The sequence below is a fragment of the Lytechinus pictus genome, chromosome 8, assembly GCF_037042905.1.
Source record: "Lytechinus pictus isolate F3 Inbred chromosome 8, Lp3.0, whole genome shotgun sequence".
Classification (NCBI taxonomy): domain Eukaryota; kingdom Metazoa; phylum Echinodermata; class Echinoidea; order Temnopleuroida; family Toxopneustidae; genus Lytechinus; species Lytechinus pictus.
Window position 1 is genome coordinate 18,469,965 of NC_087252.1, and position 24,246 is coordinate 18,494,210.

A 24,246-nucleotide genomic window follows, 5' to 3' on the forward strand; every position below is an offset into this window, starting at 1 on the left:
GTATGAAAATGTACAAGTATTATTCTACTTTTTTTTCATACAAAAATAGTTAATTATAATTTTAAGACAAAACAAACGGGAGAGTTACTAGATAATTATGTCTACTTTATGTCCCAGTTATCGTCAATTTGCAACAAAACTTCATAACTTGGTGATTCTACATCAGATCTAAGTATAAGAGATATTTCATACAAATTGCATTACTTGCACTATACTGGCATAAAATGCCATAGTAGACTTGGAGAAATCTAAGAAAGGTGAATTCGCTACATCCATTCATAAATGTAACACTGAAGTACTACAATCTGGTTTTCCCAAAGTTTACACCTTCATGTATTGCACAAACAAATTGTGGGCTCTTTGGGGTGAGATGGAAATAAAAATAATGTTTTTTTTTCAAACTTTGCCCATGGCCTGTCACATTCCAGCATTAATTTATTTCCTCTCTTTTATCCATATATAGACAAATTTGGTTTGGGTGCTGTTTTTTTAATTTGTAACTGGGGGGCTCCAAGTATGCCTAACAAAAGATAGTTTACGCACCGACATAGCAATGCATCTGGCTCATTGCATCATCCATTGAAAGTGCTTTTATTGTTCTTTGGAAGCCCCCCAGTTATAGCATAGCCAGGGGGGGGGGGGCTTTTTTGGCCACCCCCCTCTGATCTCGGCCAAATCGCGACGAAAATCTGCAAGCGCATCACCATCAACGTAATCTGCAAGATTGTATCCTTAATTTTACCAAATGTACTCAAATTTATTTTCAACTAATTAATTATGCTGATTTATGCCTAAGTATGATTTTTTGTGCTGCAGATCCCTGAATGATTGTCAAAAAATTATATTATTTTTTTGTCTAGACCCTCTTTTTTTTATTTTCATCAAATGTATAAATGAAAAAAAATTGGGACATCAAATTTCTATTATGTCTTTTATCGTTTTTATTTTTTCTATGTATTCTCTCTTTTTTTTTACTTTGTTTTTCATTGTTCTTTTAATAGGATTCCGATCATAAGAAAGCATTGATTTTTAATGGCTTTTAACCAGTGAATGTAAAAATATTTATACTTTTGTAAATTTTGGCTAAAAACAGAATTTACATCGGGTTTGTACACGAAATCATATGTCTGAGCAATTTTTAGTCCAACATGCACTGGTAAAATGATGCGTAACCTTTGTAAACGCGTAGCCGGGCATTGCGAATTCGGTCTCAAAAGTTGAGACTTGAAAAAATAGTCATGAAACCTTGTGGCGCAAGTTTTTTGCGTCACAGACTTATCGCAAAAAAATGTCGAGTGGAGGCTGACTTAGCCCCCCCCCCCCTCCCCCGGCTATATAGGGTTTTAATATATTACATGAATTCTGTAACAGGCATTCTAAGCGAGCTAACAACTTTACTCTATGAAATCCTCATTAAAGCCTTCAAGAACATCAAGACCTCGAAGGTATGCTCGGTCACTAAAGACACCACTTGAGTCCTCTTCATCCGCACATCTCAACTGTTCATGGAGGTAGCTCATCTGATCTTCAGATAGTGGAATAGGGCATTGCGTATCCGGTATTTGCACAGCTTCACCAGTTTCTGCTACGAAGTGACCAAGGTCTGGGTCAATGCCATAATGTGCTGCTTCTTCCTGGAAATAAAACATCATAAATGCAAAATCTTGATAAAATAGGCAATTTCACAGTTATATAGGGAACAATAAGGACAAACTTCTTAATTTCATAGCTGAGATGGCTAACACTAAACCTTAGCTCTAGACACCAAACATGTGAATGAGACTGGTATAGATAACGTAATTCGTGCAAATAATTAATCTGGAGACTATTCATGTAAGTCTGTATACTCATTATATGTCACTGATATAATGCACATGTGGTTATAAGTCATAACCACATGTACATGTAACTATTTCAAGAAATGGGAGATAGTATTTAAAGTATCTCATCTTATCTCTTATACTAATTACGAACCTCTTTCACACCTCCTTTCTTCCAACTGTAAAACCAAAAAATAAGTGCTAAGACCCACATTCAGATGAACCAACAAATTTTTGCCTGTATGGATCTGAGACTTATAAAGACTTTATTTAGGTGTCAATACTCATGTTTGCAGGGTGAAGGTACATGTATTTGATTTGGGCTTAACTCCCCCCACCCCCCCCCCCCCCCCTTTAAACAAAATAGCAATGCATTTAAACTTGCATTTTTTAAACTGATGTCAGGTATTTTCTCCAAAATCAATCATTTACACAATATACATGTAACCTGAAAGTAGTATGTAATGTATGCAAACATCTTGGGGGGGGGGGGTGCCAACACAAAGGGGTTAAGTGTTAGGTGTTGGTATTTTCTTTCAGTTTGATTAACCTGAATTTGATTAATCTGATTGATTTAGGATGAGCAGTGAGAAAGGAAAGGTAAGAGAGGCAAAATGGTGTAATCCTACTCATGCAAAATTTGATTTCAAACATCATGGTTGGTCAGAATGAAAACTGCTTTAAAAAAAGTAATTCCTTTTAACATCCACATTGGAAGGAATCATGAATGCAAAATACGTGACTGGGGATTGGAATAGGGTAGTAGGAATGTCGAGTGCACTTGAGTAGTGAAAATTATTTTCTAACTTCTAAGATTAAAAGGACTTGGGTTTCACAAGAGATATAGTGCTGTGTGAGGATACTGGATTATAAGGAAAGGGGGAACTTGGGCAGAACATGAAATAACTTGTTGATGACTGTGCCTGTAACGGTGAAAGGGTTTATTGATATATATATATATATATATATATATATATATATATATTATATATATATATATATATATACAAAAATTGGAAGGAGGGATGGACCCTTCCCCTCAATCTAGCTACACCAATGACTATGTAAATAACTGAGACTTTTATCACTTGAAATACATTGTACATGAATAAACCTCACAAGTCAAAATGAGTGTTCATGAGAACAACATATCTTTTTATTCGGTCAAAACTATCTTCTTTTCTAATGACTGTGTTAATCTGGCTTTAACCTTATTCCAACCTACAATAGAGATCATTTATACTTATAAATATAATTGATAATCACTTTCAAATTAGCTTCCGTAATTAGGGACAGAAAACTCCATTCTTATAAAAACAAGTGAAAAATATCTTTCATGATCAGAAAAAAGTGGTATAAAGACCATAAAGTCTCAGTTGTACGACATACAAGGAAGATGGTCTTGAGTCTTGACTAGCAGCCATTTTGAATTCATGTAAACTTTAATAGCACTGTTCCTTCCACACCTTCGATTTTGATATGTTGTTATATATAGTCTCCAGTAGAATGCAGGTGGAATTATTTCAGTTGCAATGTTGTTGTATTTTGGGTACCCTTTTTAGGTCATACATGTACTTTGAATGGAATATAGAGGAACTGTAATGCCCTACTTTAACAAAAAGGAAGCAAGTGACAAAAGTGATATTTGCAGTAAATGAGTAAAATGTGTCTGTCATTAACACTGATGTCTATGGAAAGTCATCATGTTTTACCTAACATACATCTTTTCGCAGAATGAGTGTTTATGGGTAAAATTTGACCAGGAAGAGGAGCCAACTACATGAAATATGGAAATATCAGAACTTAGATTTCAATGTCATGCCACTTGCTTCATTTTGTAAAAGTAGGGCAGTGTACAGAACATGGAACAGTTTCTTTCCTTCAAATGCTCTGAATGTACCTTTAATAGCCATGTTAATGCCCCATCACAGTATTTTAGTTTGCTCTATTAGAATACACTACAACATGCATTATTTCTTACAAAGCTTGCTCTATTTATTCAACATCCAACACATTACATGTACATACCTCACATAAGTTGTCAAAATGCTCATTGCTGAGTGTGCTTCCTCTGTTGAAGTGGAGTCCCAATACCATCATCTGTAATGGCGTTCGGTTGTTAGCTGTTCTCAACTTATGATTGTTCCACATTTCAACAAAACATTGCAGGCAGTGATTGATTCGTGGCAGGAATACAACATGGAGACAATATAAATGTAGCTCATTGTCAACATTTAAGATACCCCGGTTCTCAAAGCTCCTAAATAGGTTGTAAAACCCACTTGTAACTTGTGCATGGAGGTCCCGCCAAAGGCGCTCAATTCTGGAATTATGGACACTTCTCCCAGTGATGAAGGATCCTCTGCCAGGTCCCCGAAGTGGGTGCTCAAGCATGTACGTGGCCACCTCAAAGTTCTCACCTCCATGATCTGAACGCACTCTGGAAGGTAATCCCCACTTCACAACTGCGTCTCTGAAGAGCTGTAACACAGTAGAAGCTCTGTTGTTCACTGAGCTGCGAAGATACACAATGGCACGACTATAGCCATCCACAGCACCATGAGTTACAAATCGCCATCTAAGTGTGAAGTTCAAAGAAATAAAATAGATGTAATGTAATCTAAAATGTAATCATATAAAGTTAAGAATAAAATAATCATTTTTGAATGTTTGGGCTCACTACATGTACAGAGGTGAAATAGGATCTTATAATACATGTACATGTAGGCAACATACCCCACATTTTGAATTAGTGCACATCTTAATTTAGCTCCTGCAAAACTCAAAGTACATTTTTCAAATCCCCCCCCTCCCCATGGAAAATTCCTCCTCTTTTATTCATGAAGTGTCAATTTCAAAGTAAATATAATGAAACAGAAATTGTGGTTAGTACATCTACCATGATAAATATCCTCACCTTATCAGTTTATGGTGACCATCTATATGCCAAAGAGATAATGGTGATTGAACAGAGTAATGTCTACGACGTACAGCAGTTAAGGATCTTAATTCTTGCCTCTGTGGATCTAATCTATGCAGACTATCTCGAATCCTTTGTCTTTGTACTCTCACATGTTGGGATATGAGATATCCATCAACAGTTTTGTATCCTTAAACCAAAAATAAAAACAGTATTATTGGGTGATGGGGGAGCTGTGTCTGTGCACCTTTGAGTTTGACAAAATTTTTCATATACCAGTTTTATATTTGGATTTCAGCTAATAACTGTAATAACATTCTTCATAATTTGATAAACAACTCAAGCCACATCAGAATTGGGGAGGGTAAAGGGTGTATACACTAAGCAGTGCATCATTTTATGTTGAAAAATGCAAAAGCTCCACCCTCTTCCTCCCCCCCCCCCCCCCATCAGGCCGTAACTAGGATTTTTATGGGGAGGTTCAAAGTTGGCAATAGTTAGTGGACCTTTTTGAGGGAGTTAAACAACTGAGCGGGATAGGCAGCCACGGATCCAGGATTTCATGGAGGGAAACTTGGAAAATTTCCTGACAAGCAAAAAAAAAATTTCTCTCCTTTTTCAATTCTGACAAGCAAAAAACAAACAAAACAAAGGTTTTCTCTCCTTTTTCAATCCTAACAAAAAAAATCCTGACAAGCAAAAACGTTTTCAAGCGGACCCTGCTCAAAAGCGGGCGGGTTCATTCGAACCCCCCCCTAGTTACGGGCATGCCCACTGTAGCGATCCCTTGCTTACATCGCCCCCCCCCCCACAACTCTAGATCTGGCCTTGCGAGTAATGCAAAATTAGACGGTAACCATGTCTGCGCAGCAGCTTGGGTGAGCCTGTCAACACATCCCTTGTACTTTTCCAGCTTATGACAAATAATATATTCAGATAATCTTTTTATCTCTTTGTTCAGTAAAACCATTAGCTCATTAAAAATGACACAGTTGCATAATCAACTATTGTATGGCATTTAATAAAAGGAATAAACTTTGAATAGAATACTGAATTGTTTGACTTTTTAGCCTTTGAAAACACAATGTGTAGCTTATGGTACCTCCATCATGCATTCATTTGGCCTATTGAACATGCAACCTCCAATATTGATGGTTCATTCTTGAGTCCAACTCACCTGCCATAGGCATATTCTGCAAGATGAATTCAACCTTCTCATCTAGTTCATTATCATCAATTCGACTATATAGACTCCTCAAGGAGATGCCATGTTCCTGGAGACGCCTTTTTATGGTCCTTTCACTGACGTTAAAACATTTGGAAATGTCTTTCACATTACAGTGCAAGTCTCCTGCAAAGTATTATAAAAAACAAAAAGGAAATAATTGATAAAAATGAAGAATTCTTGGGCATGTATGCAATCACAAATTTTCAATGTATTTTAAAGGTGGATGGAAACCAGAGAAAATTGGGTTGGAAGAACTCATGTATGCAGACAAATTGAATTACACACAGGGTGGTCAAGCAGCACAAGGTTATATCATAACCTTGTGCATTGTGATTGTATGAGTAACTTAACTAGAGGCAGATAAGGTGCTAGTGTGCTTTCGCACTGGACGATGATAGAGAACTAATTTACTTTTTATTTTAGCTCAATTTTAGTCCACATTTATTCACCATTTCTCATCAATCCATATAATATGGATTGATGAGAAATGGTGAATATGGCATATTACATGTACCTGAATTTCATCCACATCACGCATCAGAAACCGCTGCATTTCGACTTCGATCTAAACGCCGTCGTAACTCCAAGTTCTTGGTAAGACTTAGCTTTCGCTGTACTAGACAGTATTTCAATATGGACTGAAGTAGCTACCACAATTAAGTAAGAACATGCGGCGGTGTCCACCTGTGCATTGCCCCGCATGTTCTTTCTTATAAATTCTGGTAGCTAACTAACTCTCCTAGCTAACTGGGCATTGTGGCGTGTGCCTTTAATCCAAACTGCATTGCTGGGAAAGTTACGATTTGATGCAGAGGTTCGAGGTTTGAGCCCTGGTCACGTCTATCGAATGGTGACGTTAAAGGTTGGTCCCAGACGTAAATAATCATAGCTGATTGGTACACGTCTGTATAAACTCAAATCACACACACACACACTTCAGTCCATATCGAAACCTTCAGCTAAGGGCAAATTGGCGAAGTCTTACCGAGAACTTGGCAGTTACGACGACAGTGAGATCAAAGTAAAAATGCAGCAGTTTCCGATGCTCCGTGTGGATGAAATTCAGGTTATCATCGTCCGGTGCGAAAGCACACTAGCGCTGCAGATAATTGGTCAATGTTGTGATGACAGAATATAGTGATAGGCCTACTGAATATGATATACTTCTATTTCTAACCATGCTCCCATACGAAAAATGGTACCTACCACTCATACAATTAATGCACAAGGTTATGAATAACCTTGTGCTGCTCTAGTAATACTAATACCCTGTGTGTACAGAAACTACAGTAGGCAGCACACAACCAAGGCAATACTAAAAAAAAAAAATATGATTACTGTAACAAAAAAAACATGAATGATCTGCTTTCATTTATATCTTGGGTGTTGTGTTGTTTTTTATTCACCAAGATAGCTAAGCCTAAGCCTAAGATCTTAAATTTTGAGCATATTTTTGTGAGGCCCTCTACTAGTGTATTGACTTGGTTTAAACCACTCACACCAGTGCGAGGTTAGTATTAGTATTAACCTCGCACAAAGAACAGCATTTGGCAGTGAATTTCTAACTAGTGGGTCGCATGTGCTGCGACGCCACTTCTGGCGTCCACAACACACGACTTCTATGGCTTGATTTTTCTGTGCGCGATGGCATGTAATGGACCCTTGAGTGGGTTTTTACCAATTCCATTATACTTTAGGCTAGAGGGCCATGCAAGAATGTGCTCAGAATTCAAAATTTGAGCGTTCTTGTGAATAAAAAAACAACCCGACAGCCAAGGCAAGATAATAATAAAAGACACAAGATCTAGATCTAATTCATGGATGAGATTTTTTGTTTTTGTGACAATAATCATATTTATATAACACTCGTTTTTACTATGTGTTGTGTCAGTGTGTAGTGCTAAGTTTCTTTCAGTACACATGAAAAGGTGGTTACACAGTACAACTAAAAAAGTTACAAGTACTGGTAAGTGGTACCCACAATGACCTAGATCTAGGCTTAGACTAGTCTTAGATTTACATAATCATGATAATAGTTAATACATGTAGTCGTAGAAGGGGCCGCGGAACGGTTTTCAAAGTGGGGGGGCTGACTATGCCAAAAATCACAATCGTATGGTCATTTTTACGTTTTTGTACATCATGGTTTTGGAAAAAAGTGGGGGGGGGCCTGCTTAGTAATACTATAGTACAGGTCTAATGAAATGTTAGTACTTGTTAACATGTAGTGTATGTATGGTAGGGGGTCCTAAAGCTGCGCGGGTCCTAAAGCTACGCACCACTCATCGCGCACGCAGTTTTTATGGCAAATGCGCACTCTGTGTGTGGAACTGTGACTGCAGAGTGACGAACGATTCCTACATGTATTCAATTTTTTCTACAGAGGCTGCAGTAAATCTCTAAATGCAGAGAAAACCAATAACTGTTTCGGAATTTTGGAGTTATATTCGCTTAAATTTCATTTTATCCTATGATAATATGAATATATTTTAGAAATTGAGGCACAGGAAATACTATTTTTTTGCATGATAAATCGAGTGCGTAGCTTTAGGACCCCTTCTACATCGGGTGGCGAACATGGCGAAATCAAGAGGTGTTCGGAAAACACGGCGGGATTTTCGTATTAGTGAGTTTTGCGATATTTTCTTCTTGGTTAATGATCTTTAGAATGTTTGCCACAAATTAGTGAAAGATATTTGTTGAAATATTAAAATTGGGATAGTTTTTATTGTTTGAAAACAAAGTGCGTAGCTTTAGGTCCCCCCATCATACCCAGTCTTAGTTAGATAGGCCCACATTATTGAGGTTAATTAATGTCTTGAATTTAAGGGGTAGGGGTCTAACGTTAGACCTACCTGCAAAGAAACGGAGTTGATCCGCTGATATCAGGAATTTAGGCCTCCCTACACCACCTTCAGCTGAAGTTGTTTCAGGTTGATACATGGACCTTGCATCTGGTCTATCAACAGCTGCATCCACAGCCTTGTCAAAGATTTGTTTGGAACGGAGCAATGCCGATGACACGCCATCAAAATTTATCATGTAGTCACGATATTCCAATACATCTTTGAAAAGGCTATCGAGTTTGTACTGAATGGAATCGAAACAAATGCTGCCTGCATCAGCTTCTACATACGATATAAGTGCCGCAACACGTATTCTTATATTATCGTTGATTCGTAACTCCATATTAGCTCGAGGAAGATTTGTAGCAGCAAGTGTAACGCGAACGGTCGAACAGGCTAGGCTAGCTAGGCGGAACCGGCAGCGGTCAGCGGGGCGTGATAGCAGTAGCACCAGTGCTGACTAGTGCAGGGTTGCTGGCGCAGGACGCGACGGCGTGATCGACGATCAGAAGTGCTGCTTTTATTCACGCCCTCTCTTGTCCTTTTATTGTCAGTTTGTTTGAGTTTTTGACCTTATTTCTGCTGTTTTCTCTAACTCCGTAGTTGTCCTTATTTCTGAAGCTTTCAGTTTACGATTCCGTGGTTGTATTGTTTCTCCGGTTATCTGTATCTGCACGCCCTCTCTTGTCCTTTTATTGTCAGTTTGTTTGAGTTTTTGACCTTATTTTTGCCGTTTTCTTTAACTCCGTAGATAGAATTATTTCCAAAGCTTTCTTTATAATTCCGTGTTTGTCCTTGTATCTCCGGTTATCTGTATCTACACAGCCTTCTTTAATTCTGTAGATGTCCTAATTTCTGCAGTTATCTTTATCTCCGAAGCTTTGCTTAATTCTGTGTTTGTCCTCATGTCTGCATTTCTTTTAATTTCGAAGTTTTCTTTAATTATGTGGTACGTTTTTCTTATATTTCCGCAGATATCCCCGCAGATATATCTCTATTTCCGAAGTTGCCTTTATTTCTGTTGTAGTTTTTAGGTCTCTGAAGTTTTCTTTAGTTCTGAGGTTGTCTATATTTATGAGGTTGTCTTTATTTCTCTGGCTGTCTATATTTCTGAAAATGTCTTTATTTCTGTGGAGTCTATTTTTCCTCAAGTTGTCTTTATTTCTGCGGTTGTCTATATTTCTGAAGTTGTATTTAATTCTGTGGATGTCTTTACGTTTCTCAAACTTTCTCTTTTTCTGTATATGAACATATATTTATGTGATTGTGTTCAATTATATGGATATTTCTGTATTTTTTTATCACTTATTATTTTTTGAGATTGTCTTGTTTTTGTGTTTGTCCTTATTTCTGAAATTTCTTTATTTTTAGATATAATATTTCTTCATTTTAGTTTATTTTTAAGAGTGTATATATATTTCTCGAACTGTTAATTTTGGCCCTTTTGGCCGCCCATACTAATGAACTCTATTAAAGACAAGATCGAGAGAAAGTTCAAAGATCTTAACACTTACAAGGAACGGAAACTCAAGCGGAAACTCTTTGTAAAGACATCAAGAACTTAATTGGAAGCTATAAAGTTGGACAAAAGACGACTAATCACAACACGAAACAAAAGGTCAACAGAAGATACAACAGAAAGAAATACAAAACACGGAGAAGACAACACATAAACAATACAGCCTCCAGCCATGCGTCATCTTCAAAAGAAGACCAGAGTCAACCCTCAACGATAATACCCAGGTAACAAGCCAACGTTGGCTCCACGTTGGAAACTTGAAAGTCGTTGGACGTTGGGAAAACTTGATGGATTAACGTTGAATCGACGTTGGAAACTAGTTTGATGGAAAGATGATGGACAATCAACAATGACACGACGTTGGCAACGTTGGAAACTTGTTAGTCGGAGAGTTGTTGGACAGTCGACAATGTCACAACGTTGGAAACACGTTTGATTGGATAGTTGTTGAACAGCCAGCAAAGGCACAACGTTGGCAACGTTGGAAACTAGTTCGCTGGAAAGTTGTTGAACAACCGACAATGGCACAACGTTGACAAAGTTGGAAACTAGTTTGTTGGAGATTTGTTGGACGGTCGACAATGGCACAACGTTGGAAACTAGTAAGTTGGAGAGTTGTTGGACAGTCGACAATGTCACAACGTTGGAGACACGTTTGATTGGATAGTTGTTGACAGCCAGCAAAGACACAACGTTGGCAACGTTGGAAACTAGTTCGCTGGAAAGTTGTTGAACAACCGACAATGGCACAACGTTGACAAAGTTGGAAACTAGTTTGTTGGAGATTTGTTGGACGGTCGACAATGGCACAACGTTGGAGACTAGTAAGTTGGAGAGTTGTTGGACAGTCGACAATGTCACAACGTTGGAGACACGTTTGATTGGATAGTTGTTGACAGCCAGCAAAGACACAACGTTGGCAACGTTGGAAACTAGTTCGCTGGAAAGTTGTTGAACAATCAACAATGACACGACGTTGGCAACGTTGGAAACTTGTTAGTTGGAGAGTTGTTGGACAGTCGACAATGGCACAACGATGGAAATTAGTAGGTTGGAGATTAGTTGGATAGTCAACGATGACACAAGGTTGGCAACGTTGGAAACTAGTTCGATGGAAAGTTGTTATGAACAACCAACTATGGCACAACGTTGTCAAAGCTAGAAACTAGTTCGATGGAGATTTGTTGGATAGTCGACGATGGCACAACGTTGGAAACTGGTAGATTGGAGATTAGTTAGATAGTATACAATGACACAACGTTGATAAAGCTGGAAACTAGTTAGATGGAAAGTTGTTGAACAACTGACACTGGCACAACGTTGGAAACTGGTAGATTGGAGATCAGTAGGATAGTCGACGATGACACAACGTTGGCAACGTTGGAAAGTTGTTGAACAACAGACAATGGCACAACATTGGAAACTAGTGTGTTGGAGATTTGTTGGACAGCCAACAACGTCACAACGTTGGAAACGCGTGTTTGATTGGATAGGTGTTGAACAGCCAACAAAGGCACAGCGTTGACTACGTCGGAAACTAGTTCGATGGAGAGTTGCTGAACAACCGACAAAGGAACAACGTTGGAAACTATTTTCTTGGAGATTTGTTGGACAGTCGACAATGGCACAACGTTGACAAAGTTGGAAACTAGTTTGATGGAGAGTTGTTGAACAACGGACAATGGCACAACGTGGACAGCGTAATTGGAATAGTTTATTGGACAGTTAACATTGACACAATGTTGGAAACTATAGTTTGTTGGATATTTGTTTGACAGTCAACATAATATCCTGGCATAATATACACAGTGTTGAGAACGTTAGAAACTGGTTCATTGGAGAATTGATAATTGATAAAGTTGGCGGAGTACAGCAAGTCTGCATATGCCGACTTAACCCAAGACAAGACAAGACTACTGGCATAATTTCCAATGGGGCCAAGGGGGGGGGGGTCGATCAAGTAAGTTTGCTTGTCTATCCATGTCACCCTTGGTATCCCCCAGCAATAAGGGGAAAAGAAATCGAGAGAGAAGGAAAATAATGGGAAGGGAAAGAGGAACTAAAACTAAGTCTAAGGGGAAAACAAAAATAAAGATGGGGTAGAATAGAGAGGCTGCATGCACCTGGGGATGCAAATGTGTCGATTAATATAGAAAATAAAGAAGAAAAACAAGAAAAAAAATGTAGTTCAAGACCAGAATTTCCAGAAACGCCCTCGTCGATCCTTTGCAGCTGGCAAGGCCTTTCACAGTAAGTACGAGATATGTCATAGGCCTACCGTCACATAACTAGAAGAAATTGAAGAAGGAAATACAAGCATCAAATGTGCCTATTTAAAAATACCATACTATTCTGATGCGCAGAATTAGTCGCGACGTCGGACTCCTTCTGTCATGTCTGTGTAGTCTGCTTCCTTCAATTTTGAACTTGAAGAATCTGGCAGAATTTGGACTGGATAGTGGATATAGATAAGTAAATTCCAGAATATCTAGTGATCTGGAACAGTACTTATAAGCTGTATATTTAGGACCTACAATCTACAGTTGAATTTTCTTTGCACTTGCAGATAATCGGTAACTGCAACCATTGATCCCCTCCGAAAGATCCCGGAGTCAGCTTCTGTGTGCGTACAGTCCGACGCAAGTATATTCGTGTACTGTAAGTAGTAGTAAAGTAGTACTTAACACCAGTCACTGCACAGTATAACATACTAAATTACTAACTAACCTCGTAATTAGCTTGTGTGAGTGACTAATACTAACCTCGCAATACGTGTGAGTGGGAACGAGTATGCGATACCAATGGCAAGGCAACAGTCATTGGATGATTTTCAAAATTCAAGTACGTACAGTGTTGAAATCTGGTGTTGGTGTAACCCACCCTTACAAAAAATTCCTGTAGTACTCTGTGATATGTACTGCAGGAAGTATCGCAGGAAAGTACTGCAGGAATTACGTGCACGTAATTTGGGACGGTACTACAGAAATGTACAACAGGAGTACAACAGGCCCGTGTCCTGTGATACTTCCTGTGGTAATAACCGCATAAGTATGGCAGGAAGTATGACAGGACACGATCACCACAACCGCTACAACCGCTACAACCACTACCACACTACTATTAGTACTACAGGACAGTATCACAGGATAGTATCACAGGATAGTATCACATGATAGTATGACAGGACAGTATGACAGGATAGTATGACAGGACAGTATGACAGGACAGTACTACAGGAATACCGCAGACCAGTATCACAGGGAAGTACTACAGAACAGTATCGCAGGACAGTACTACAGGAGTACCGCAGGCTTCTGGTACTGTGTCCTGTAATACTGTCCTGTGATACTGGTCTGGTATTCCTGTAGTACTGTCCTGTGATACTGGTCTGGTATTCCTGTAGTACTGTCCTGTGATACTGGTCTGGTATTCCTGTAGTACTGTCCTGTGATACTGGTCTGGTATTCCTGTAGTACTGTCCTGTGATACTGGTCTGGTATTCCTGTAGTACTGTCCTGTGATACTATCCTGTGGTGATAAATAGTATCACAGGACAGTATGACAGGACAGTACTTTAGGAATTCCGCAGACCAGTATCACAGGAAAGTACTACAGAACAGTACTACAGGACAGTACTGCAGGAATACCAAGAGACCTTACCGCAGGACAATTCCTGCAGTACTGTCCTGTGGTATTCCTGTGATACTGATCTTTGATATCTTCTGTGGCATTATTGGTCTCATCCTGCAGCCTTCTTGTGATACTTTACTGTGGTAATCCTGCAGGGGTATTCTTGTTGATTTCCTGTGACAATCCTATGGTATTGTCCTGTAGTAGTCTGTGCGATTTTCTCACGACACCGTCCTGCACTGGTTTGTTAGGCGTAGTAGTTTGTAAGAATTTCCTGTGATCCAGCACAACAACTTTGACATCTTGACTAATGAAAAGAGGCGTGAAAAAACCCACAAATTTGCAAAGACGTTAAAAGCATATTCACATACCTTTATTATGTATGAGCTGTACTATGCACAGTATAGAACATCTTTGATATCATAAATGACTGCTAGAATAATGCAGTAACATTTCATCTTTAGGATAAGACATGTACAAAGATTTATATCCATGAACATTGAGATGCCACATGAACTACTTTCACTATTCATACATTGCTGCCATTTTGAGATCACATAAAGAAAGCTAGATTCGACCCAGAATCCTTCCCTCTAACACAACAATAAGCGATTATTATTAATACCTTGGTCACATTCCTTGACCGGTTGCCTTACGGCGAGACAAAATCAGCAGTTTTAGGTATTCCTGTACAAACCACCCACGTGTAGCTGGTAGTAGCTGGTACAAGGATGATTAAGACTGTTAATTTTGACTCGACGTAAGGCCACGAGCCGGCGAATGTAACCAAGGCTTAACCAGTATTATGGTTGCAAAAAAAACTGTAATAGCTGAGCAATTGCATTTTCCCCTTCTTGTCAACACCCGATTGGCTTAATACTAAAAGCAGAACATCCTTTACTCAACCATGTTATGAAACAATGGATAACCACTTCTGCATGTACAGATAATGCATGGTGCACATACAGTAAGGGATGAAATCATGATGTGTTGATCACCAGTATAAACTTAAAGTACATGAACGTAATCATAATCACTTCATTTTGCTCAGAATTCACTTAAGTCCATAAATACTAAAAGATATTTTTGAATGAATTTCACATGATTTAGAACGTTCACCATAGGTTAGAAAAAATATTTACATAAGATTACTTTGCCAAAACGTAGATCAAATCTATTGAGACATTAACCTTTTTGACATTGAATAGGCATATCATTTTACACAGTCTTCTTGTCTAAGAATTGCTCCAACTACGTATTGAAGGGTTATATATGAATGTAAGCATGAGCCCATCATAAACACGAAATTGCGGCATGTAATTTGATTTGCTACATGTCATAATTGATAACTAAATGACGTTCAATACTTGATGTTGCTACATAAAATAATTAAGGTCATGTGGCAATGTGAATTCATACCTACTCGAGTCATTTAGTAATTTCAATTAGTATATGACCTAATTAATTATGACATATAGCTCAAAATTGACTTGAATAATTATGACCAATTTGATTGACCTCAATTATTTGAAGTAGCAACATCAATTATTTAACATAAGCACTCTCAATCGAGGTGGAGTAACTCTTCTTTAGGTCATGTTACTATTCGAATTGGAACATGTCATTGTTTAGGTCATGCAGCAATTCAAATTACTTGCTCAAGTAAACAATTACAATTGTAATATCACGCAAAATGAATTAGCTGTACATGACATAATTCTGTTCTTTGATGGGCTTATGCTTCCATATATTAAGTAAATGGCTTTAATTCTTAATGATTATCCAAAAATTCATATACATAAAATAAACCAATATGAAGAGCATCATATCCAAAGTGATCACCAGTTCACCCAATGTTACAGTACAAAAATAAAAAGCTGATTTTCTTATGTACTTTCACACATGTTATACATGTGCACTGTATGTCACTTGACCCTGGCAGACAATAGAATTGACAAGCAGTGAGTCCTACATGTACATGTAGCTGCCTGGTTTGCATACTTTAATGTTATATGAATTTCAATCATGGCCATGTGCTGTTTATACACTAACTGGAGGGATCTTGTCATAATGTTATGTCAATTAAAAACTGAATAAAATCCCAATTATCCTGAATAGCTAGACTAGCCCCCTTGCAATGGACATTGTAATCTTGTTTTCTTTTACCTTTCATTATTTTTGAAAATTTTCATACAACTAGGGCTGGGACTAAAACCCGGGTACCCGAGTAGAAAAATCAATACCCGATACCCGAAAATTGCTCACCAGTATAATGTACATGTATTTGATTTGTATTGCGTAGTGTAAGACATGATTGTAACTCATTACAAAAGTACACAAGCCTCATTTTGAATTTCACCAATTACCCTCTAAATATCCATAAATATACAAGTTTTCAAGTGATGATGATGTGACCGAGATCGTTCAATCATCGCCATGTTTCTTTTGCAGCGCAGTGACGTCATCCAGGTACTGCGACGCAAACCAATTTATGAATGAAAATATAGTAAGCATGCGCATTGCAAGCCTCAGCCCCACGCAGTATTACGTCAAAACAAGTCTGCAATACTCTGTCACCTCATACCAAAATCGACCTACGAAGCACCAGCCAATCACGTTCTTGTTACCATTTTTAGTTCATCATAAACCGAAAATGGGAACACGATCGTGATTGGCTGGCGCATTTGACGCTCCGAAACCCGGAAATCAATTGACTTTGTTCACGTAGCGATACAAACTCACGAACACGATGTAATATCGATGCTACTTCGTAAGATTTTGACGGAAAAGCAAGAATAAAAATTTGCTTACCTGTGCAGTATCGGTGAGAAAACCTTTTATAATTCATATGATATATAGGAAAGTGGAATTCTAGGTCGATTTTGGTACGAGGTGACAGAGTATTGAAACTTGTTTCGATGGAATACTGCGTGGGGCACGGGAGGCTTGCAATGCGCATGCTTACTATATTTTCATTCATAAATTGGCTTGCATCGCATTGGCTTGATGACGTCACCTATGGGGTGTTTCCACCAGTCATATTTCAAGTGACATGATTTTCAGGTACCCACCCGAAAATTACCACGGGTACCCGAAGAGAAAAAACCCGAAAGTCCCAGGCCTACATACAACTCTTTGTTTTTTTTAATACTTTATCAAAGCTTTTATGATTATAAATGTAATTAAATAATTTGACTTGATAAATGTATATTACTGGTATACTAATTGTGAATTTTTAGCAAGAAACAGTATTTGTGTTGGTTTAATACATAAAAATGTTGCGAAATTTCGGAACAGCGTACCCAGGCATCACAAATTTGGTCTCAAAAGATGTGCAAGACTTGAAAGTAAAAAGGCAGCTAACAGCCTCCCAGTTATTAACCCTTAGTTAAATTGGACCAATTTGACCCCCCCCCCCTTCCAAAAATTTTGCGACCATGCTGTCGCACAATTTTTTTAAAACATGCCTCTTTCTAGTCTTGTGCATCTTTTGAGACCAATCTTGTGTCACCCGGTACGTGGTTCTGTAATAACGTGACATTATGTAAGTACATGTCATACCAAAAATTGCTCAAAAACGTGATTTTGTGTACAAAGTCAATGCAATAGAGGAAAAAGTATGATTTTGTATTCTAATTACGCATAAATTAGTATTATCACTTACTAACAATTTGCGTGAAATAATTTACAATTTAATTTTGTAAATTATGCCCTAGACAACCCATGTGCCAATGTTAGACGCGATTGTGCGGTCAAGATCTCAAGGAAGGGGGGGGGGCCCTGGAAACCCCCCCTCCCCCCTTCCCCGGCCATATCAACTCCCAAAATACCCTGGCTTTAGTTGACTTTCTGGCTCCTCTTGAGTAGTCACCATTCATTGGACAGCTTGTTTTTATCCAAGTCTGTATAGCACGAGGCAGCTTAATCTGTAGAAAAAAAAACACATACCATTACGATAACATGAACAACATAAAAATACAAGAAATAAGGTGTTTTGCCCCCATCTAGATCTCTTTTCACAAGTACATATCTATCGGATAATGAGGTCCTTGCGGCTATCTCTCTTAGCATATTCTTGCTTATAAAAGCAAACTAAGCCGAAGAGTGACAAACAATTTATAATGCAAACAAATTGTCATAAGCACATATTGAAACTCTTTAATAAAACAATGAAGAATAAATCTACATCTTCTAACAAGGATTACACTGTATGCCACTGCATGAATACAATCTGCTTAATTTTGTAAAATTTTTATAATATCTACTGAAGTGAATGCCTATATAATCACCTTTTATGAACTCCAACCGTGTCTTGTACAAGAACATGGCCTTTTCTGTGTACACCTGTAGTATCTTTCCCACATAATGCTGGACTTGCTGCTCGATCATCCAGAGATCCCTCTTTGAATCTTTAATGAAATGAAATGAATTTGAGTGACATAGTAAAATTTTATTTGCAGGTTAATACAAATACATGATGTAATAAAAATACATGATAAAACTTCTTCATTTCCATATTTCAGTGTTACAATTCAGGTGCAAAGAGTCATATTCTTTAATAATATTCAACATAAAATCAATGAAAACTAGTGCTGTTGTCGATAGGCCTCATATCGACATTGATGTCGACATACGAAGGATTTTCAAAATTCCGACATGTCGACATGCACGCACCCACATCGACATGTAAACATAAAATAAAAAGGGGTCTAGCCTATAATCACGAGTGTAAAGATTAGCTGAAAAGTTAGAAGCATTTATCCACAGTAATTGGCGCAATTAAAAGGTTTATTCAGCTTAGCAGCGCATTAAATGAAAAAAGAATATCTGCGAGCTGTGCGGCAGTAGAAATACGTCAGTGCAGGGCCGGCCTGCCCGATCGAGCCGCCCTCGATATCCCGTTATAGCGAGAGTAGCATTCACCGTACCCATCCACGGAAATATGTACCCATTGCGCGCTATTCACCGTGCTTGATAATACGTTGCTCCTCAATGCATTACTTTTCACATAAACGTGAGCAGCAGCGAACACGTGTTTTTGTCAAAGTTGTGACTGCCGCAATTGAGCGCTTACTTCATATCACGAAGTCACAGAAAACTTCCCTTCATTCGTTTGGAGATCGTTGCACGGATCGCCGCGGAAGTGATACTGAAATTATCGGTCGATTTTCATTACTTTTCATTGTCAAATTGAGGAGCTTGCGTTTGCAGCAATGATCACTGTTGTAATTGGTGATTCTCAAATTGGCTACGAGTGTTATTGAGCAATGCTTTCGAAACCGGATCCTGGTACAAAAACTTGATTCTCCAGAAAAAAAATGTGGATTAAATCAGTGATTTTGGAAGCTCAATTCCCGAACTGAGCCTGTATTATATAGATCTAGTGTGGGGATATCACTCGTGTCAAGGTGAATATATTTGATTGAGAGTGTTGTTCCACGATCGAATGCGTTTTTTTTATGTTAGGGAGCCCAGGCTAAATTACGGTCCCTTTTTCATGTCGACATTGTCGATGTCGGGATTAATTTTTAAGCGACATGTCGACATGGATTTTTGTTCCCGACAACAGCACTAATGAAAACATTAAAAGTAGAGGAGCATTTTAACCTTACTCACAGTCTGTTATTGTCGCTAAAGTCTTTACAATAAGAAGATTGGGCACTTTGCCGACATCGCGTAATGCTTTGCATCGATTTACATGTATAATAGTCTTTGTGCCTAGTCTTTTCTATGTAGTGTCTTTAATATGTAGATAAAACATGCGTCCTTTAGCTAGTTAGACGAACAATTTTGGAAATTAAAGACGGATCCATATTTTATCAACCGGAAGAGAAATTAGTGCTTAAATGAAGCTATTTGAGGGATATTGATGATATTTAGGGTGAATTGACTTCACATCTTTTCGTAAGTTTGTCATGTTCATAGAAGGCCGGACTTGATTTTATAGAAACCTCTTTTAAATTTGTGGGATTGCCTACCTCGAGTGAAGTTTGTGCAGGCTCCACTCCACTTCACTATTGCTACACTACGCTCCACCTACCCAAACTTTGAGACCGTGAACTGGATCTGCCGATCTGATATTCCGAGTGACAAAAAGTGGGATCTTATGGGGGGGGGGGGGGATATCAAATTCATGCAACATCACGCTCTTTAAAAAAATTAAAACTAATATTCTTCCTGCACACAAAGTTTCAGTTCTTCTCCATGCCTCTATCCGTCTCAAAATTGATGATTTAGAGCCAACATGAAGTTTCTCACACGTATCAATATTCAATACATCGCATGCGTGTGAGGTCGGTCGGGTCAGACCAGGCCCGGTATCTCGCGAATATTGCATCCGCATGCAATGTTTTGAAATCGGCAGCGAATTATAAATATGTGTGAGGAACTTCATGTTGGCTCTAAATCACCAATTTTGAGACTGATAAAAGCATGGAACTAAATGAAACTTTGTGTAAAGTAAGAATATTAGTTTTAATTCTTTTTAAAAATCAAGATGTTGCATGAATTTTATATTCCCCACCCCCATAAAATCCCACCTCTGTCACTCAGAATATCAGATCGAGTTCATGGTCTCGAAGTTCGCGTCTGTAACGTTGGCGAAGAACAATAGAAAACAAGATGGCGGCGTAAACATTGGGCAAGTCTCTTCCGTCTAATCATGATATTTTTCGCATTTTTTGGAATGAATTTCTTCTTCAAAAATAACGACGAGAGCGTAGAAATGTTGGAAATTAAGTTTTATCCCATGTACATGATTTAGGTCTAACGTTAGGCTAGATCTTTTAGAAGGAAAGTAGAAATCTCGGGGCCGGGGGTGAAAGTTTCAAGTTTTGGCTTCCTCTGTGTGGGTATATGAGAAAGGATCCCTGGCTTCATATGAGAGTGACCTTACGAAGTTACGTTAGTAAATGATTTTCACTCTCTAGAAGCCGCCTGGCTAGGCCTACAGCCATTCCCGATCACGATATTTTGAAAAGTGGTGGATATATTGACTTCAAATGTGACTGAGAGACTTGTCATGACATTTGGGAACAAATATTGGTGATGAGGTATGCTGGTATTAATCGGCCGGTGCGAAACTGCATTAGCGCCCACCCCTGACCTGGCTACAATCATGACAATACAAACATCCTCACCGCCGCCATCAATATACTACTAACTTAGCCAGCCGTTGGCCGTCCCCGGCCGCGCACACCGCAGATCAGCCCCCACCCGATAAGCGATCGGGAACAACGGCAGTGCAGTGGCCGTACGGTAATGATTAAAAAGTCGAAGAAATTTAAGTGCATGCCGCGCCAAACTACGAAAAATTGATCTAACTTACTGTTTAGCCTGTTGTGTGAATGTCTTAAGAAGTCGTTGTCCGAATCTGATCCATATTCTGTTAGTTTTTGTTGAAATATTGACGGCCTTCTTCATCAAGCTTCGGGTTCAGCTGAGCAGTTACGAACGTTTTTTTTCAAATGGCGGAACCGGAAACACGTATACGGTACAGTCCGTGCGTTTGTACGGGGAGCTCGGAGGGGGGGGGGGGGGGTCTTACTTTTTACTTGGCAACCAGACAATTTGACTATTTTCGCCATCATTTATATATCATATTATTAACGTAAAGGAATTGAATAAAGTAAAATTCAAATATTTATTTCTTCTTCCTTTCTTTTTCTTTTCTATGTCTTTTAATTTTTTTCTTTCTCTTTATTCTTTTTTTTAATATAAGGATAGGATTTAAAAACATGTCTCACAATTTTACTGAAAATATGTTATATAGGCCTACTAGTATGCAAGTAGGATGACAAAGAAAGCAATGAGGAAAATCACAGCTCCAATCCTATGTATTTTTAATTTTATTTCTTTTCAAAAACACACATTTTATCCTTTCTTGCGATCGAAGGAAAGATCCCTTTATAAGGTTCAAGTAGTAAAAGAAAATAATCTTAGATCAAGTGCCGGCAGGGTATTTTGATAAGGGGTGGAGGAGCAAGACAAGCAAATATAAAGATACCATTTTGAAGCGAAACATAAGAAAAGATAATAACTTTGCCAACGAGGTAAAAAATAATATGATATCGGTTGTGACACTTTAAGGATGGAAAATAGTTTGAAAATATATAGATACAAACTTCATACAAATTAGAAAAAAAGAAGCAAAATAAACTGCCATCATATGTGAACAGAGATACAAGATTGTTCTTGCAATTAAAAAACATATTTACAAACTATATATAGCTTCGCATCATAAAAATAGATTGAAAATATCCAAATTTATTTGATTTAAAAAGAAATAGATATAAACCAGCCTGGCTAACATATTGCAAGGTGGCAAAGATATAAACCGGGGATATAAAGCAAAAAATAGGCCTTAAAATGGAAATTAAATATCCTATTTTTAGTTTATCCTATTCCACCTGTAAAAAATATTGTGAATAGGAGAACAAATATTGAAGTAATTTTATTTATAATAATATATTTGTAAGAAAATAGGTCCTTTTTACTAAAAAAAAATAAATAAAAAAATAGATGGGAAACTTGGAAAAATGTATTTTCTCGCAATAAAAACTTTAAGGGGCCAGAATCGCATTAAAACTTGGTTATGAAACGTGTAAAACAAAATCTTAGATAGCATTTTAACTGAGATTTATTTTTTAATCAACATTCAACGCTGAACTTTCTTATGTTAATTGTTTATCAATATTTTGTGAAAACAGATAGTGTGCACATCGTCATGAATATTCATTTGGTGGGCTGATGATGTGACATTCCCATTTTTCTTTTTTAATGTTAGATATGAAATTATGATTATCTATTTTTTCAATACATGTGTAAATAATGTGTCCCCATTGTAAAGTTGCTGCATTAAATAACTAATGCGGTTAATTAGTCGTCATTCCAATTGTTTAAGTTCTTGGTAGAAATATGTTGAATAAATCTAATTTCATATATTGTACAAAAGAACATGGGATATGACATCATCAGCCCACCTAATGAATATTCATGAGACATGCCTAAATAAAACTGTTTCATGGGAATATTGCAAATCCTTAAAATTCAACTTAACTTCGTTATTTGTCATCCGATTTTGAATAAATTTTAAGCATTTTGTTTTGTGAATTTTACTCTATTTATTGATTATCTCTAGCGTTGACCTCCCCTTCAATTATTTTCTTGTATTGTTAGAAAGAGATGGATGAAGTAGAATAATACGTTCATGCTTATATTTTTATTCATTACAATATCTCTTTGAAATTCAACCCGGCTTCCTCACAACCATTAAGCTCTAAGAGTGTTAGGTGTGTCCTGTATATTTCAACACGTACCCTTTTAAATATAGTCATTTTTTTATTATTCATCCTGTTTTTTATGAAAAATAAGTGGCGAACAAACAAAACAAAAATGATAATTGAAATTTAAAAGAGCGCATGAAAAAGAAATAACCCTGAAAACGAACAATAGTCCTCAAAATATAAGTTGCCTATTTTGGGGTCGATAATTTTTCGCATTTTTCAGTTCGCGCTTTGCTCCTAGTTTTGATCTAGTACGTATAGTACCCTTTCTCGTAGAAATAGAAGCTATCAAACTTAAAACCTCTGAGTCTCAGTAGGCATAACCCCCCCCCCTCGCTGATATAGACCTACACAATGGGACAGGGTGAAATATAATTTTGAAATAGGGCCTATATGTCACAATCTAGCTATCACAAAATTAAATTTTCATATAAAAAATTGTACTTTTTAAAATGAATGGTGCCCTTTTAAGCCATATGGCCTTCTAAAAATATAAGACTCAATACGCTACTGACCTCTCCCGAAACTGAAAAAAAGATAAATCCCTCACTGGAAATAAAAAAATTAGTCTGTGGTACAAACAGGGCTTCCATACAAGTACTGAAGGAAACTAATTTTTTCATGTACTGTACCACAGAAAATAAACCAGTAGCGTCTGTGATACAGTTTCAGTCATATTTCTGGGGTGGCTGCATGAGAAGTACCGCAGGAAATTTTGAAAGTATAGCACTGGGGTTGCCATAGAATTTTAGAAGTGCCTATATTGAGTCCTGCAGGAAATTTCAAAATTTTCATTTACCACAGAAGTATCACAGGGTTTTCATAGAAGTGTCTTTAATAGGATCGAGTACTGCAGGAAATTTCAAAATGTTCATGTACCACAGAAGTATCACAGGGTTCCCATAGAAGTGCTTAGTAATAGGAGTACTGCAGGAAATTAAAAAAATTTTCATATACAACAGAAGTATCGCAGGGTTGTCATAGAAGTACTGCAGGATA

At 37.7% G+C, this 24,246-nt stretch overlaps 1 protein-coding gene and 1 long non-coding RNA gene across 2 annotated transcripts; both read right to left on the minus strand.

Moving 5' to 3' along the window:
* Positions 1–654: 654 nt before the first annotated feature.
* On the minus strand, positions 655–12,480 carry LOC135155091 (uncharacterized). Its single transcript, XM_064103707.1, has 5 exons — positions 8,824–12,480; positions 5,918–6,091; positions 4,738–4,930; positions 3,849–4,398; positions 655–1,634 (listed from the first exon to the last, which is right to left on the minus strand). The coding sequence occupies exons 1-5, from the start codon at positions 9,155–9,157 to the stop codon at positions 1,395–1,397; spliced, it is 1,491 nt and encodes a 496-aa protein (XP_063959777.1). The 5' UTR covers positions 9,158–12,480; the 3' UTR covers positions 655–1,394.
* A 1,834-nt stretch (positions 12,481–14,314) lies between these two features.
* On the minus strand, positions 14,315–21,437 carry LOC135155092 (uncharacterized). Its single transcript, XR_010294439.1, has 3 exons — positions 21,291–21,437; positions 18,253–18,372; positions 14,315–17,889 (listed from the first exon to the last, which is right to left on the minus strand). It is a non-coding gene; the product is annotated as an uncharacterized LOC135155092 (long non-coding RNA).
* Between the last annotated feature and the right edge of the window lie 2,809 nt (positions 21,438–24,246).

Excerpts from the sequence above, each read along its gene's own strand:
- LOC135155091 (XM_064103707.1), bottom strand. The coding sequence starts at position 9,157 with ATGGAGTTACGAATCAACGATAATATAAGAATACGTGTTGCGGCACTT. Across the intron at positions 4,931-5,917 it reads GCAGAATATGCCTATGGCAG|GATACAAAACTGTTGATGGA; the intron begins GTGAGTTGGACT and ends TTTTGGTTTAAG. Across the intron at positions 4,399-4,737 it reads GGTCACCATAAACTGATAAG|ATGGCGATTTGTAACTCATG; the intron begins GTGAGGATATTT and ends CTTCACACTTAG.